We start from the raw sequence: 16,542 nt of genomic DNA, 5'->3' as shown, positions 1-16,542 counted from the left end.
TATTTTGCTTTCATCCTCACAAGTCTGCAAAACCAGGGTATCATTAGCAGGTTTTTATTGACTAGAAGGAAGAAGCTAAAGAGGCACCCAGGAGTCGCCTGGATTCCCCTCCCTTTGCTCTTTTATTTCTAGCACTAGTTTCCAGACTCCCCGGACCCCACCCCCAAGCCTTGGTTCTAATGTTGGTTCACGTGGGATCATAAATGCCTGTAAACAAAAGATAAAAGCAGTGTTACTCACGTCAATGTGGGATGAGGAGCTCACATCTCGCTTTTTAAAAAATCTCCAAGGGCACTGCATAGATTGAAAACCACTGCTGCTTCCCACCCTCTCCCTAGGGGTGATGAGGAAGAGAAAATCAGCCCCTTGGATCCAACTCTTCAAGCCTGACTGCAACCGCCAGAAAAAGCCAGGCCAGGCGGAAAGAAGGGATCTGGGGCTTCGTTGCAACTGCGTTCCTGCCTTCCATTACCGCCTCGAAGTACCTGAGGAGCCGGAGCCCATTTCCTTCCTAAAAACCTCAATCTGGAGTCCCTTTAATTTCTGAAGGTTTAAAATGTGTATGCCCCAAAAACTCCATGTTCTTTCAATTATATGATGTTGGGTTTATTTTCATTTCTTCGCTTTGTTAAATAAAATCCATAGCTTTGGGCGCAGGGAGGCTGGGTGTAGGATCCGGTCCACACGGACCGGCCGACGGACGCCCCCGCGCTGCCGGGGCCTGGGCGCTGAGTCTGCAGGCCGCCCACGGCCTAGTCGCCGCCCTTGGCGCGGTCCAGTACCAGCAGCGGGATCTCCTCCAGCCTGTCGGGCCGCTCCCCGCGCCGCAGGTAGCGCCGCCGCCACGTCGCCAGCCTCTGGAACAGCCGCTGCAGGCTCGGGTGGCCCCACAGGCCGCGCTCCGAAGCCGCTTTTCCCGGTCGGACGTACTTGGCCTTCTTCCTGCGCAGGCCGCGGGCCGCCGACCGCCGGAAGAGCCGCCGCCAGCACCAGCAACCGGAGCAGGAGCCGGCCCCCTCGGGTTCCCCTCGCTGCAGGCCGCTCCGCTTCAGGCGCGCCATCTTCTCCAGCAGCTCGTGCTGCACGCCACCTCGCCGAGGGCCACAGGGCCGGGCATCCGCCATGCCTGTCAGGGCCTTCTCTCCGAGCGCGTGGGGAGGGTACCAGGGCCTGGGTCACAGAACTGACGGCTGGGCGACTTGGCAGCGGCCTCCAGGACACAAACGGTCCCTCGCGTCTCCTGCGGCCCTCCTGGGATGTGCCTGCGGCCTCCCCCACGGGTTCCTGTTGCCAAGGAAACGGGAATGGTGACCTCACAATGCCGGCAGGGCCATCCTCCCTTCCACGCTGTGGCCGAACCCCGAGCCCGTCAGTAGCTGAGGAAGAAGCCACTTTCCACAGACTCACATAATTCCTCGGTCCAAAAATAAGTCGGCCAAGGTAGCTGTTGAGTGATTTGGGCCCTGACCTCAGTTTAGAAGGGATCTTGGAAGTTGCCTGGTGCAACTCCTCATTTACTATTTAAACATCTGCCGAAGAGGTGGCCGCACAGTCTCCACTGGATCGAGGTTTGGACCAGCTTCAGGCACTCTGTATTTCCTGTCAACAGAGAGCCAGAGTTCGAAAGATCTCAAAACCTGATTTTCAACTCTGGCCTCCAGGCTACTTCTTTATAGGATTATGGTTATTTTTTTTTTAATACTTTTTTTTTTCTGATGACAAACATAAGTTTTTGTAGAAAATGGGAAAAACAGAAATACACTGGAGGAAAAAAAAAAAGCTTTTTTTCCTGCTTCTTTATATACTTTTTTTGCACTTTCAATTTTCCCAAATTCAATTTTTTTTTTTTTTTTTTATCCCCGTACCATCTTTATGATCTGCTAAGCACTCTTCTGAGCATTTAACATAACTTTTTTCCTTTATTTTGTAACCCACTGACAAGCGAGCAGGCTCTAGAGTGAATCCGCCTGAGTTTGAATTCTGGCTCCCACATTTACTAGCTAGATTGTGGGTAACCTCTCTGTGCCTCAGTTTATTCAACTATAAAATTGAGATAACAACCCTACCTCAGAGAGTTGTGTGAATTAAATCAGGTAATGCACATAAAGCACTTTGCACACGCCTGATGTACAGTAAGTGCACAATGAATAAATTATTATTATGCAATCCCCACAAGAACACAAATGAAGCAATATTCCCATTTTACAGCTTGATAAAACTGAGGCATAAAAACAAACAACAAAAAAAAGGCCAAACCCGTTGCTGTCCAGTCAATTCCGACTCAGCAACCCTATAGACAGAGTAGAACTGCCCCATAGAGTTTCCAAGGAGCACCTGGTGGATTCAAACTGCCAACCTTTTGGTTAGCAGCCATAGTTCTCAAGCACTACGCCACCAGGGTTTCCAACTGAGGCAAAGAGAGGTCAAATCACTTACCTGAGATAACAGTTTGTAAGTGGAGAAGACATGATTTGACCCCTAGATATGCTGCTGTTGATACTTCAACTACTCACCCTGTCAGTGTAATGTCCCTTCTATTATTCTTGTTCTCCAGAATGACCACAGTCAACAGTTGAGGGTCAGCGTTTAAAGTCTGTACAGCTGCTGGATGCGAAAACCAGAAAAAAAAAAAAAATCTAGTCCTTATTTCTAGCAACTTTTTAAGTTTCTAGTCATCCGGGTAAGAGCATCTTCTGTCCCCATCATACCCTGAAAACACCCTAACAGCATCCTCTACTTATCTCCCGCCTTGTGGTGACTGAGGCTGCATGGGAGCTAGCCCCCACAAGCCATCCCCTTTAAGAATTGCTTTATGTTTATATGCTCCTTTCTCAATTCTACACCGGTGCCTCCTCCTTGTATCCAGGCTGACTGTGTTTCCTGCCTCCAGTGGCAAAGAGTCAAACACAAGGCAAGAGCTGACTAACAGATTTGGCTGGTAAAGAAACAATGATCCCTTTTTAGGCTCAGATGGCTTAGTACTTACATAGACAGCAAAAGGAAGATTAGCCAAAGGTGCCAGCTCCCCGCAATCCTTGCACAGGGCAACACCAAAACAAAAGGGGAAGGATGACTGCAACACAGAGGGTGGGACACTCTTGCTGAGGAGCTAATGCCTTTCTGCAGCTAAGCCATTTTTATAGCCTGCAGCCACCCTGAAGGGAAGACAAGGCAGAAAACCTTATACCTCTTCAGAACCTGGGAGGTGATGAGAAACTGTCTCATAACAGCCTCCCAGAAAGATAGGGAGGCTAGTGGAAAACGGTTTTGTAGCGTCTCACAAGGCTTTCAGAATCACTTGTTCTAGAGGCTAAGGGGTATTCTTCGAAAACTTGAGAGTCAGCTGCAGTTCAAGCCTTGTCCATGTGGCCTCTATGGATACATGCAGAGTTCCAGGGTGCTATGACTAAGCCACTCCACTACATAAGCCACTTCACATGCTTTCTAAATCTGGCTGACTGGTATTTGCCTCCGATTTTATTTTGCCTCAAACACCTCTCCTCCCACGGCCTCATCTACCCTGAGACAAGAAGAACTAAATGATACCTGGCTACCACGACCAACAGTTCTGATTAGGGCCACAATAGATGGACCCTGATAAATTGGGAGAAAAACGTGGAACAAAACTCAAATTCTTAAATAGTCCAGATTTACTGGGTCAGTTGAGACTAGAGGACTCCCTGAGACTATTGCCCTGAGATGGTCTTTAAACCTTGAACCAAAACTATCCCGAGATCACCTTTTAGTGAAATACCAGAATGGCACACAGAACAAAGGATATTACCCATGATTATGGTGATCCATTAAAAAACCATCTATAAAAGAACAGTGATGAATCTGTGAAACATTTCATAACATGGAGGAATCTGGAAGGCATTATGCTGAGTGAAATTAGTTGCAAAAGGAAAAATATTGTATAAGACCACTATTATAAGAACTTGAGAAATAGTTTAAACGGAGAAGAAAATATTCTTTGATGGTTATGAGAAGGGGGAGGGAGAAAGGGAGGGAAAGAGGTATTCACTAATTAGGTAGTAGATAAGAACTATTTTAGGTGAAGGGAAAGATAACATGCAATACGGGAGTCACCACAACTGGACTAAACCAAAAGCAAAGAAGTTTCCTGAATAAACTGAACGCTTTGAAGTGTAGCAGGGGCGGGGGTTTGGGGACCATGGTTTCAGGGGACATCTAAGTCAATTGGCATAATAAAATCTATTAAGAAAACATTCTGCATCCCACTTTGGAGCGTGGCATCTGGGGTCTTAAATGCTAGCAAGCGACCATCTAAGATGCATCAATTGGTCTCAAGCCACCTGGAGCAAAGCAGAATGACGAACACCAAAGACACAAGGTAATTATGAGCCTAAGAGACAGAAAGGGCCACATAAACCAGAGACTACATCAGTCTGAGGCCAGAAGAACTAGATGGTGCCCGGTTACAACCAATGACTGCCCTGACAGGGAACACAACAGAGAACCCCTGAAGGAGCAGGAGAGCAGTGGGATGCAGACCCCGTATTCTCATAAAAAGACCTGACTTAATGGTCTGACTGAGACTAGAAGGACCCCGGTAGTCATAGTCCCCAGACCTTCTGTTAGCCCAAGACAGGAACTATTCCCAAAGCCAACTCTTCAGACAGGGATTGGACTGGACAATGGGATAGAAAATGATACCGGTGAAGAGTGAGCTTCTTGGATCAAGTAGACACATGAAACTATGTTGGCATCTCCTGTCTGGAGGGAAGATGAGAAGGCAAAGGGGGTCAGAAGCTGGCCGAATGGACACAAAAATAGAGAGTGGAGGGAAGGAGTGTGCTGCCTCATTAGGGGGAGAGCAATTAGGAGTGTATAGCAAGGTATATATAAATTTTTGTATGAGAGACTGACTTGATTTGTAAACTTTCACTTAAAGCACAACAAAAAAAATTTTTTTTTAATCTGTGTGAGATCAAAGATCAAGAATTACTCTAAAGCAAAGGTGAGAAGTTAAGGGGACAGGGAAACTAGAGTACTGGAAACGTAACAACCACAATGCAATTAGAGAGAATGTTGGCACATTGTGGAAAATGTAACGAATGTCACTGAACAATTTGTGTAGAAAATTGTCAAATGGGAACCTAATTTGCAGTGTAAACTTTCACCAAGAAAAAACAATAAAATATTTAGAAAACAAGAACAAAATCCTCTCATATTCCTAGGTCACTCCTTTCACAAAACACCAGGGAACACTTTCTGGCACCTCAGTGCTCAGGTGCCCCAAATCAAAGGCTCCCACTGTGGATGCTCCCCATGAAAGTCCTATCAGACCTATGGCCTGGGCAGCCTTAGATAGAGCCTCAGAGCCTGGTTTAGAAATTTAGGTTTTCAGACACCTACTACCACCCACAGCTAGCCCTGAAGGAGCCGGGGTCTAGGATTGGCAGATAAAGCACAGGACGACCAGTTAAATTTGAATTTCAGATAAACAACAAATGATTTTTTTTTAGTATAAATATATCCCAAATAATGCATACCAAAAAAATCAAACCCATTGCTGTCGAGTGGATTCTGACTCATAGCAACCCTCTAAGACAGGGTAGAACTGCCACATAGGGATTCCAAGGAGCAGCTGGTAGATTTGAACTGCCAACATTTTGGTTAACGCCGAACTCTTAACCACTATGCCACCAGGGCTCCATACCAAATATCAAACCAAACCCGTTGCCATTGAGTCTATTCTGACCCATAGCAACCCATTAAAAAAAAAAAAAAAATCAAACCTAGTGCTGTCGAGTTGACTCCGGCTCATAGCGACCCTATAGACGGACTTAAAAAATTATTTGTCGTTTGTCTAAATTTCAGATTCAATAGCTGTCTTGTGTTTTTCTTTGCAAATCTGGCAGTCGTGCCAGAGTCACGCAGAGAATTCAGGTACTCCCTTTTAAGACACTTGGGGAGAGTTTTCTTCCAGACCCCTCAGAAGATCTCTTGGACTGAAAACTGGCCAAAGGTCAGAGAGCTCTTCACATCCCCCATGCCCAAGTGGAAGCAGGTTTCTCAGGCCCACTTGGTCTTAACACAGTTATCCAGAATAGTACCATAGACTTTGAGTCTCCAAAGCTAGAAAAGCTCAAATTATAAAATAACAGGGTATGGCAACTCCCATTTCTCCACCTTAGGATTTTTAAAAAGTGACAGCAGATTTGAACATAGACATGGTACCCCCAAACACAGAAAAGAGGGAGAATCGTATAATTAGAAGCACAAGCTTTGGGATCCTACAGACCTGATTCTGTATTAGTGGTATGACCTTGAGTAAGTTATGGAACCTCTCCAAATCCCAGTTGTCTCCTCAGAACTTGAGGATTCTACTCTTCCCTATCTCACAGCCTTGTTGTGAGGATCAAGTAAGACAATGCGTGTAAGGGCTTAAGACAGTGCCTGGCACAAAACAAGTTGCTTGACAAATGGTAGCTGCTGCTGCTATGGAATCCTTTCCATTCATGCCTGCTTACATCTCCTGCCCCTAATACTCCCCACCATGTACAGGTTTTCCTAACAAGAGTCCCAGCAGGGCCTTTGTTTCTGAGGGCCTACAGTTAATGACAACTCTGTGAGCTCAAACTCCTGGTAACTTTCCCAGGCAAACTTTTCATCCAGAGAATTGCAATAGAAAGAAACAGATGGCTTCAGGGGTTTTATGGTATGGATGGTGAAAGGTCAGTTAGCTCTGTAGGAAAGACCACAGTGCCGATGCGACCCGGCTCTCTAGACACATCTTCCTCACCTCTACAACCTAACCCTGCCTTGTCTCAAACACCTGCTGACCATACAACCAGGTACAGGTGCAGCTGTACCAGCCAAGCCCTTAAAATTAGGAGATTAAGTCAGAACTCAGCCCCAACAGGAGCCGTGGTGGCGCCGTGGTTAACAGCTTGGCAGCTAACCAAGATGTTGGCAGTTCGAGTCCACCAGCTGCTCCTTGGAAACTGTATGGGGCAGTTCTAGTCTGTCCTACAGGGTCGCTACAAGTCAGAATCAACTAGATGGCAACAGGTTTTGGTCAGTCCCAGCAAGGCTGAGTCGGTGACATTATCCCTGTATGTGAAAAGTGACACATTTGTATGAAGAGACATGAAGTGGAAGATCTTGTGAGATTACCCAAGGTAACTCCTGCCATTACCGAGACAACTGGGCCAGAAATGTGGTGTGGAATTTGAACAAAAGAACATTCTAGTAGATAAACTTCACAAGGTGAACTTTTCCAAATTGCTCGTTTGTTATAAGAACCAAATGTTTTTTGGAGATATTTTGAGGCAAAATTTTGATGAAATAAATGTATTATAGGAAAGGCCTGGTTCCCATATTAGGAAAGTAAGTTCCATGTCCAAAGACATTGGTTAATTACTCTCAGATGTTTGTATGCTGTTATAGCTATAATGAGGGAACTGAACTGTAAGGGTTGAACTATAAGGGGGAGGGGGAGGCCTTGCACCCGTGAAGAGGAAGAGGCAGCTGGTGGTGACATTCCTCAATAAGACAATCCCTACAAAGGAAGAGACAGGGGGTGGTGACACCCCTCAATAAGACAGTCCTACAAAGGAAGAGACAGGGGGTGGTGACATTCCTCATTAAGATGGTCCCTACATAGTTAAACTGTAAGCCAAGGAAATATCTTTACAGGAGTCCTTAATTTGATAAAGTCCTTAACTCGATAAAGTCCCTAATTTGATAAGGTCCCTAACTTGGTAATTAAACCTTAAGCCAAGAAAATAGTCTTCACAGGGAGTCCTGTCCTGGCTCTTAAATGTTAACAGAGAGAGATAAGAGACAAGAGGGGTATAAAACCCTAAAAAAACGACTATCGGGGCACTCAGATTCTTTCTCTACCTGAGTAGCCTGCTTGATGCTTCCTAGTCAAGTGTACTTTTACTACTAACCTTCTGCTTGCTAATAAACCTCTGCTCACTTGGCACTGTTTGTCTCAGTGTTTGAATTCTTTCCTACACCGAAGAGAAGAACCAAGGCCATTCTCCGGTAACAGAACCATCACCCCCTTACTGTGTATGGGTGGACTCTTATTATCAGTGTATTAAAGCTACTGAAATGTTAGTGTAACCTTGATGTCTACCAGCATCTGCTAATGAGAACCCCCAATTCCACGGCCTGTGGAAATCCAAAACATGCCCCCAAGATTTCTACAAATCCTTTGTCTCCTGATTCATCTTTCCACATGTGCTCCTCTCTCTGCTTCCCTCTCCAACATTCACAAGACCCCCTCCCACACAAAGCATGAAACATTCTGAAATTAGCAGACTTTCATGAAGATTTTGGAAGAGGAAATGGATAAGCGGCTGATGTTTAAGAAGCAGAGTTTTAATTCTTGTGGAATCCATATTTCTAGGTTCCATGGAGGTAGGGTGGCCCACCCAAGCCATTGCCCTGAGATGATCTTTTGAACCTTGAGGTTTGAGGAAGCTGGCTTCCTAAAGTCACCTTTAAGTCCAAACAAATAGCCTAGTAAATAGCTTGGTAAAGAACATTTTGCCTTAGGCATTGTGTAGTTCAGAAGAATTATTACAGTCAGTTTCAAGAAACAGAAACTCCAAGGTCAGACCAGAGTTATGTTTTAGGGTAAATCAGTAATTATTTTAACTGTTCTTCAAGACAATCCTGTATGAAATCCTCAAACCAAACCAAACCCATTGCCATCAAGTAGATTCATACTCATAGCGACCCTATAGGACAGAGTAGAAATGCCCCATAGGGTTTCCAAGTAGAGGCTGTTGAATTTGAACTGCCGACATTTTGGTTAGCAGCTGAGCTCTTAACCTCTGTGCCACCAAGGCTCCAATTATGGAATCCTACTTTCCACAAATTGTTTTACTGTCAGTAAGATGGGGTATAAAAATCTTTAGAAGGTCCTTCCTCTTTGAAACATTTTTAACTGTCTAGTAAAAATATTACCCCGATTTGCAAATGGTATTTTAAATAAACATCAATCAATTTCTACTATTGGCTTAACACGATTTTTGTTTTAACACATTGCAAAAATACAAACAACTTCTCAAAGAACAGCAAGTATCACAGTTCTCAAGGCATTTTCCACTTCTGTGGTGTCTCTGTGGGCTTCCCTGGCTGTCTTAGTTATCTACTGCTGCTATAACAGAAATATCACAAGAGGGTGGATTTAACCGACAGAAATTAATTTTCTCAGAGTTTAGTGGTTAGAAGTTCAAATTCAGGGCACCAGCTCTAGGGGAAGTCTTTCTGTCTGTGTTGGCTCTAGGGAAAGGTCATTGTCTCTTTTCAGCTTCTGTTTCTTGTTTCTTTGATCTTCATGTGGCATGGAGTCTATCTTCCCCTATCTCTGCTTGCTTCTCTGTGCCTAATCTGCTCTTTTTTATCTCAGAGGTGGTTGGTTTAAGACACATCCTACACTGATATGGTTTCATTAACATAACAAAGAAAACCTTATTCCCAAATGTGATTGCATCCACAAGTATAAAAACCCAAACCCATTGCCCTAAAGTCAATCCGAAACATAGAGACCCTATAGGGCAGAATAGAATTGCCTAATAGGGTTTCCAAGGTTGTAAATCTTTACCGAAGGAAACTGCCACATCTTTCTCCCTTGGCGTGGCTGGTGGGTTCAAATCTCTGACCTTTTGCTTGGCTGCCGAGTTTGTAACCACTGCACCACCAGGACTCCTTTCTACAAGTGTAGGGGTTAGAATTTACAACACGTGTTGTGGGAGGACAAAATTCAATCCGTAACACTGACCAAACTCCAGCCTCTCTTTTTTAACCTGCCCACTCTCCTTTACTTCTTTCCCCTGCTTTGTGTGTGTGCGCGTGCGCACACGTGCATGTGTGTGGTAAATATATATGTAACAAATCATTTGCCATTTCTATATTCTTCACATGTACAATTCAGTCATGTTAACTATGTTTATCATGCTGCTCAATCATCACCATTATCCATTTCAAAATTTTCTCATCACCCTCAGTAGAAGCTCAGTGTTTCCCTAAGCAGTGAGTACCTCTTTCCCCTTCCTCTTTCCCACCCATCCCTGGAAACCACTAATAACCTTTGGTCTTTATATGCTTGCCTATTCTAGATATTTCATGTAAGTGGGATCATACAATATTTGTCACTTTGTGACTAACTTCCCCTTGCCTTTTAAGAACAAAAACCATCCCTCCTCCTGTCTATGCCAAAGGAGTTTCCCCCCTCTACTGATATCTTGATACTCGTAGATGACTGACTGCAGGATCTTACCTACCACAAGCAAGCTTAGAGATAGATATCTAAGAGGAACTCCGGTCCCAGATTTTAGTGTAATAAAACCTTTTTTCTCCTCCTTACTTGAGATCGGAGGTGGTGGGGTGAGTGAGGAAGTGAGGAAGTGGGGAAGTGAGGAAGAATACTGGTCAGAAGCGAGAGTAGCCTGGGGATTCCCCAGTATGCAGCTGGTGTCTGAAGCAAGGGCAGTCTTGCGGAGGACTGTGCCCTTTCCCTGTGAAGTCTGGCCCAACTCCAGGTAGTTGGTGTCTGAGCTCACTGTAGTCTCATGATCATCATTATCATCACTACCATTCATTGACCCTTATGCCACCCTGTAATAAAAAGGGTGTTACATGCACACGTTCATTTCAGCCTCACAACAGACCTGTGAGGTAGATAGAAACAGCATCCCATTTCACAAGTGAGGACACTGAAGTGTAAATTACTGTGGAATACTCTACAGCTAAGCAGAGATGACAGGCTAAAGGCTGTGGATATAACCTGTCTTGTGAATCAGTTGGGAATTTACCTTGCCCTCCCAGATGGAAAACCAGGAACTACCAGGAAGTGATGGAAGGGGGTCAGGAAGTTTTGAATCAGGCAAATATATGGAGTTTTTACGACATAAGAAACTTTGTATTGTTCTTAAGGAAGGACAAGATCCACAGTTAGATGCTGTCTTGTGTTGGAAAACAGGAAGGCCCTGACCACATGGACATAAGGAGCTGGAAGGAAAGGGACCCAGACAAAGTGGCACCAAATTTCTGGGAATAGCTTAGTCATCATAAACCAGGTTTGCAAAGGAACCAGCTCAGTTTGCGTATTAATCACCTTAGTTATGGTAGGGTCCATAAACTACAGTTTGTAAATATGATTTTGTATAGTCTGAGTTCTTTCTGCAGCTTATTAATTTCAATTTTTCTTTTGCTCTCTTTGTCATATACTTTTAGATGAAGCCAGCCTGATTTATTTGTGATAAGGAAGAAATAGAAGGGGACGGGGGGAGTTGTGGTAGGGCTGCTCTGGGACCCAAACCTTTTGATCATAAATGTGGAGCCTCTTTCTATAAGGGCGAGATTGTTGTTGTCATCTGCCGTTGAGTTGGCCCCCAGCTCATGGTGACCTCATGCACAATGGAATGAAATCACTAGGCCTTTTTTTCTAGTTCATCTTAGTCTGGAAGCTTGGCTGAAACCTGTTCAGCATCTGTGCAATATGGCAGCCTCCGCTGACAGAGAGGTGATGGTTGTACTTGAAGTACATTGACTGGGAATCGAATCTGGGCCTCCCACATGGAAGGCAAGAATTCTACCAATGAAGCACCAGTGCCCTCACATGTGTAGCTAAGAGGGAGAGCAGGCACACTTATTCAAGAGAGCTGAACAGAAGGTGGAAACCACCTACTTCAACTACATAAGCTACCTCAAAAGAAAGTGAGATTTGCCTGGTAATTAATCTAGATTTCCACCAAATTTGGCTTAGTCTGCAGCCCAGAGGAAATCCCAAGAGTCAAAATCTCAGAGTGGGGGAAGGGGCATTTTACCACCCAGGGGCCACACATGTGGAGGTCAAGCTGGCCTATTTGTAAGTGCTTCCCAAAACTCAAGATGACTTTCTTGCTCTACTTGGAATTTCTAAATCACAAAACCAAAATGATTACCATAAAGTCAAGTTACTTCCTCCTGGTGTCTCTGTTCTCACATCTGGAAAAGAATAAGAAGTAACAGTTAACATGAGGGTAACCCAATTTGTTCCCCTCCAAGAACAGCTATGAGACTCTCAGGTAGAACCATGATTACAAAGAAGCAAACTAGAGAATAATCACAAGCCAGACAACTTTCCACAGTGATTTCCCCCTTATCCTCGGTGTCTTTTATGGACAGCTAGGCCAAAGACTTTGCAGGCCAAAGTCAAGTGAAGGATTGGGACAGTTTACTCCATAATTCTGTCAGGAACCCCTGAGATAACAGGGCAAGGAAAAAAATAAACTGGGGCTGAGATTTAGATAGCTTAAGCAACTCAGTTCCAACTTCCGCTTCCTTAAAAGAGACTTGGCCAAGGGCTGCGTTTATTTTGGCAAACATTTTATGTAATGAAATCCAAAATATATGTTTCAGTCAACAAATACCTTATTTAACACTTGACAGCCAACACAGCCTCAAAAGAAAATATTTGAGTGGGTAGATAATGTTTCTGAAAAAAAAAACAAAGGCTTCAATTTCTGTGGTTGAGACAATGGCCCCTAAAATGTTAGGGCCAGATAGATTTTCAAGACTTTCCCACTTTGTGGAGGTGTGGAGAGATGAGAGAATATTGGAAAGCAAAACACATGGTTTCTTTATGGCTTTCCCTTGCATATGGGAACACTGTTCTCCCAGCATGGGAGAACAACTCCATGTGTTCCTCTTGTGCCTGTACTTCTCCTTCAGACCAAATAGTCCACTCAGAAGAAGGGATAGAAGGTGAAGATGGAAAATGTGCACTTTCACGTCCTTGTCTAGCCCACTCTTCCTTCTTTAAGAATTGCCCCAGTCCCTAGTCCTCATATTACGTGATGCCACTCCTAGGCCGTAGATGATAGAACCCAAACTAGGCCCGAGAAAGTCTGGCATTGGGGCACTGGGACACAGACTCTGGTTAGGCAGGTGTGAGAGCAGGACCTGGAAAGCCATGTCGACTCAGGGCCTTGGGGGCCTGTCATACCAAAGCTTTAACCAGTTGCCATCAAGTCAACTACAACTCATGGCGACTCCATATGTGTCACAGAAGTGTGCTCTGTGGGGTCTTCAATGGCTTTTCTTCTGAGGCACCTCTGGGTGGACCCGAACCTACAAAATTTCAATTAGCAGCCAAGCATGTTAACCATTTGCACCACCCAAGGTCTCTGTCCCTTCACTGCACTCAAAACCCTCTCAAAGCAAGAAATACTCATTCTGTTGGATAGAGCAGACTTTACGATTTTTTTTCAACATGTGAGGCAGTTTCCCAAGGTCATACCATAACCTGCTAGAAAAGCCAACTGGAATTTGGATGTCTCAAATCCGAAGTCAGCTTATACCCAGTGAATGAGAACTGCTCCCTCCTTTAGAACATCGCATCTACATAACTTCAATTGCCGGGATAATGGGGATTAAAATGTCTGACAGCGGTAAGGGAAAAGCAGCTTTGTTACCAGAAAGATGTAGATGGATTATCAAAACAGCTAGCATTCAGCAGAAAATGATCAGCCTTTGAAATCATTGTACCCAGCAGACCCTCCAAATTATGTATATTTTGGTGAGGAATGTTATCTTCAGCTCTATTTTTAGCTTTCTGATCCTACAGAAGCATTTGTAAGAACAGAGAAATTTTCTGTGACAGAACCCATTAAAGTGTGAACTGCTCACCTGGCATCCCAGAGGCAGAAATTCTCAGGTTGCGGTTTTTCTTTTTTTGAAAGGTAACACAAATAGGTTTTTAAATTTCTATTTCTTCGTAGTAGAATACTTAACACTGTTTGTAATTGAAACATCCCTCAAGGTCTGTAAATTAAATCATTGCCATTTAGTCTTTCTCAGGTATAAAATTGTTGACAAGGCTAAAAAGAGAGAATTGGGTGTTCTTTGACATCCGAATTTAAAACCTTCACCAGGATCATGTTCACAACAAAGTGTTGAGTTGGCAGCGTGGGTTTCTCAAGGGGCGCACCACATTCATATTTCCATGTGATGTGAAAGGATCCATCCCACAACCAAATGATTTATCTGGGAGTCTTCTTAAACTAAGGGTGACCCCGGCTGAATTCAGCATCCTCCACTCCAAACCTGAGCCTTTCCGCATCAGGTAGGGACTGAAGGGTGCTCATTAGATTGGATGACAAACAGAGGCTCTTGGCTAGAACAGTTTCAGAGGCATGCTAGGCAGTGATGGTCACAAAGTGGCATGGAATGCTGGGAGATGAATGTCGCAGAAGTGAAGGTCGCAGGAGGTGAGGCAACAAGAGACGCTGAGGCTACAGTGGGAGAGACTGAGGTTATCTTGGGTTGTAATAGGACATGGGGTGGCATCCTCTCTGTATGTGGACCAGTGTCCTGGAAATCAGGGGACGCCTGTAATAAGACAGACAAGAGTGTAGGCATTTGTTATTTCTTTGGCTACTCAACATCCAAACACATTGCCTTCTGAGGGGAGAATGTGAATATAAGTCTTTCTTTCAAAGATAAAAGTGCCTGACTTTCCTTCTCCTAGCTTCCTGCCAACTAGGACACAGGTGTGTGCCTACTCAAGATTTGGACTCTCAAGGAAGGGCCTAAAGACCAGGGGATGGTTAGAGATTTTCAAGGTGGCAGGGGCAGCAGAGTCAAGCATCTAATAGCAAGGCAGCAGTGTCCAATGGCGATATCCAGTAAGGTGGTGGCATTGTCCAGTGGTGGTGTCCAGCAGCATGGCAGCAGTGTCAGTGGTAGTGTCCAGCAGCATGGTGGCAGTATCCAGTGGTGGTGTCCAGCAGCATGGAGGCAGTGTCCAGTGGTAGTATACAGCAACATGGCGGCAGTGTCCAGTGGCGTTGGTAGCATTAGAGGCATTCTAACCAGATCCTTCCAGCAGTGATCTGGATGTGCACACCCTCAGTCAGTACCCATTCTCTGAGCTTTGGGCTTCATTCAGCCTTCTCTTTGATCTTGTGAGCTATTCAATATACTTTCAATACATCCCTTTTTTTCTAAAGGAAGAGCAGGTTCCTATTGCTTGCAGCCAGGCTGGTGTAGTGACATAGCTAGGTGATGTGACCTGGAAAGGAGGAGATACTAGAGAGTTGTTGTTAATGTCAGATGGAGGCGTCATGGATAAACAGTAATGGTGAGGAGCTAGAAGAGGGCTGGTCTGTCTCCCCAAGCTGGGCATGTGGGTTGAAGTATTAATAACCTCAACATGAAGGGATTGCAGGGCAAGTGGTTCCTAATGAAGAGCCAGGTTTTTGTTAAAATAAAGAGTTGGAGGGTTATTCTTTGAAGTGGTTGAGAATGGAGGGAAATATGTTTCCCAAGTTCCTAAGGGGAAAAGAAAGTATAGCAGAGCGAGGTAGAAGATGGATCATGGATGAGAAAGCGTAGAGCAACATCAGAATGAGAGTAGGTAGTCATCAGATAACCACAGAGGTCTGCACTTTGCCCTGTGTTCACAGGAACATAATTCTCTGTTCTCTCTACCCCTTCTGCAGCAACCCTGGAGGCTTTATGTTGAATATGACAGTGACACAAGGTGGAAGGAGTCTGGGTCCTTGAATGACCCAAAACGAGGGTGCCATCTCCTTCCCCAAACAGCTGATTTTTTGGAAGTAGATCACTAGGCCTTTCTTCTAAGGCACCTCTGAGTGGACTCAAACTTCCAACTTTTTAGTTAGCAGCCAAGCACTGTTTGCACTACCCAGGGACTCCTTATGTAGAAACCCAAACCAAACCAAACCCGTTGCCATCTTCCACTTCATATCTCTTCATACAAATGTGTCACCTTTCACATATGGGGATGATGTCACCAACTCAGCCTTGCTGGGACTGACCAAAACCCATTGCCATTGAGTCAATTCTAACTCATAGTGACCCTATAGGACAGAGTAGAACTGCCCCATAGGGTTTCCAAGGAGCACCTGATGGATTTGAACTGCCGACCTTTTGGTTAGCAGCCAAACTCTTAACCAGTGTGCCATAGTGGCTATGTAGAAAGTACTTAATACAAATTTGAGGACAAGTATTATGATTTTTTTCAAAGTCCGCTGGTCCCTAACCTCCCCCTCCCCCAGGAGCAGACCATGAATCCATGACAGAGAAAGCAAGTCATCATGTGCACGGAGGGAAGCGTGCCCTCTGACCTCAGGTGGGAGCCGCAGGTTCCTGGGGGGTAGCTGTTCTGAGGTATGTGGGAGCAGGAAAACTATGTGTCAGCTTTTTATAGGCATTGGATGTTTTTTCCTTTAAAAGAAAAAAGTTACAATCCAATCAGGCTTTAGTTTCCAGGCAACCCTGTTCCATTGAGTCCCTTGTTTTGGCAGTTCTTTGATGTGTGAGTCAGATTTACTGCCAACTGCAGCAACCACATGCAAAGGAACACAGCTTAGACCCAAACTGATGAGACCTTAGCAGGGTTTCTTAACCTTTTTTGTGCCATGGACCCCTTTGGGAGCCTGGTGAGGTCTCTGGACCTCTTTGAAGAATAATGTTCCTATATGCATTAAAAGTAAAATACATAGGATTACAAAGGAAACAAATGATATCAAAAATTTTTTAAATTAGTGA

At 44.6% G+C, this 16,542-nt stretch overlaps 1 protein-coding gene across 1 annotated transcript; it reads right to left on the bottom strand.

Annotated features, from left to right (window-relative positions):
- Positions 1-752: 752 nt before the first annotated feature.
- LOC126066683 (uncharacterized) lies at positions 753-1,124 on the bottom strand. The gene has a single exon (XM_049867929.1). The coding sequence runs from the start codon at positions 1,122-1,124 to the stop codon at positions 753-755; it is 372 nt and encodes a 123-aa protein (XP_049723886.1).
- Positions 1,125-16,542: the final 15,418 nt, after the last annotated feature.

The sequence above is a fragment of the Elephas maximus genome, chromosome 24 (genome assembly GCF_024166365.1).
Source record: "Elephas maximus indicus isolate mEleMax1 chromosome 24, mEleMax1 primary haplotype, whole genome shotgun sequence".
NCBI lineage: Eukaryota > Metazoa > Chordata > Mammalia > Proboscidea > Elephantidae > Elephas > Elephas maximus.
The sequence above is the reverse complement of the archived record's forward strand: the minus strand, read 5'-3'. Positions and strand labels throughout refer to the sequence as shown.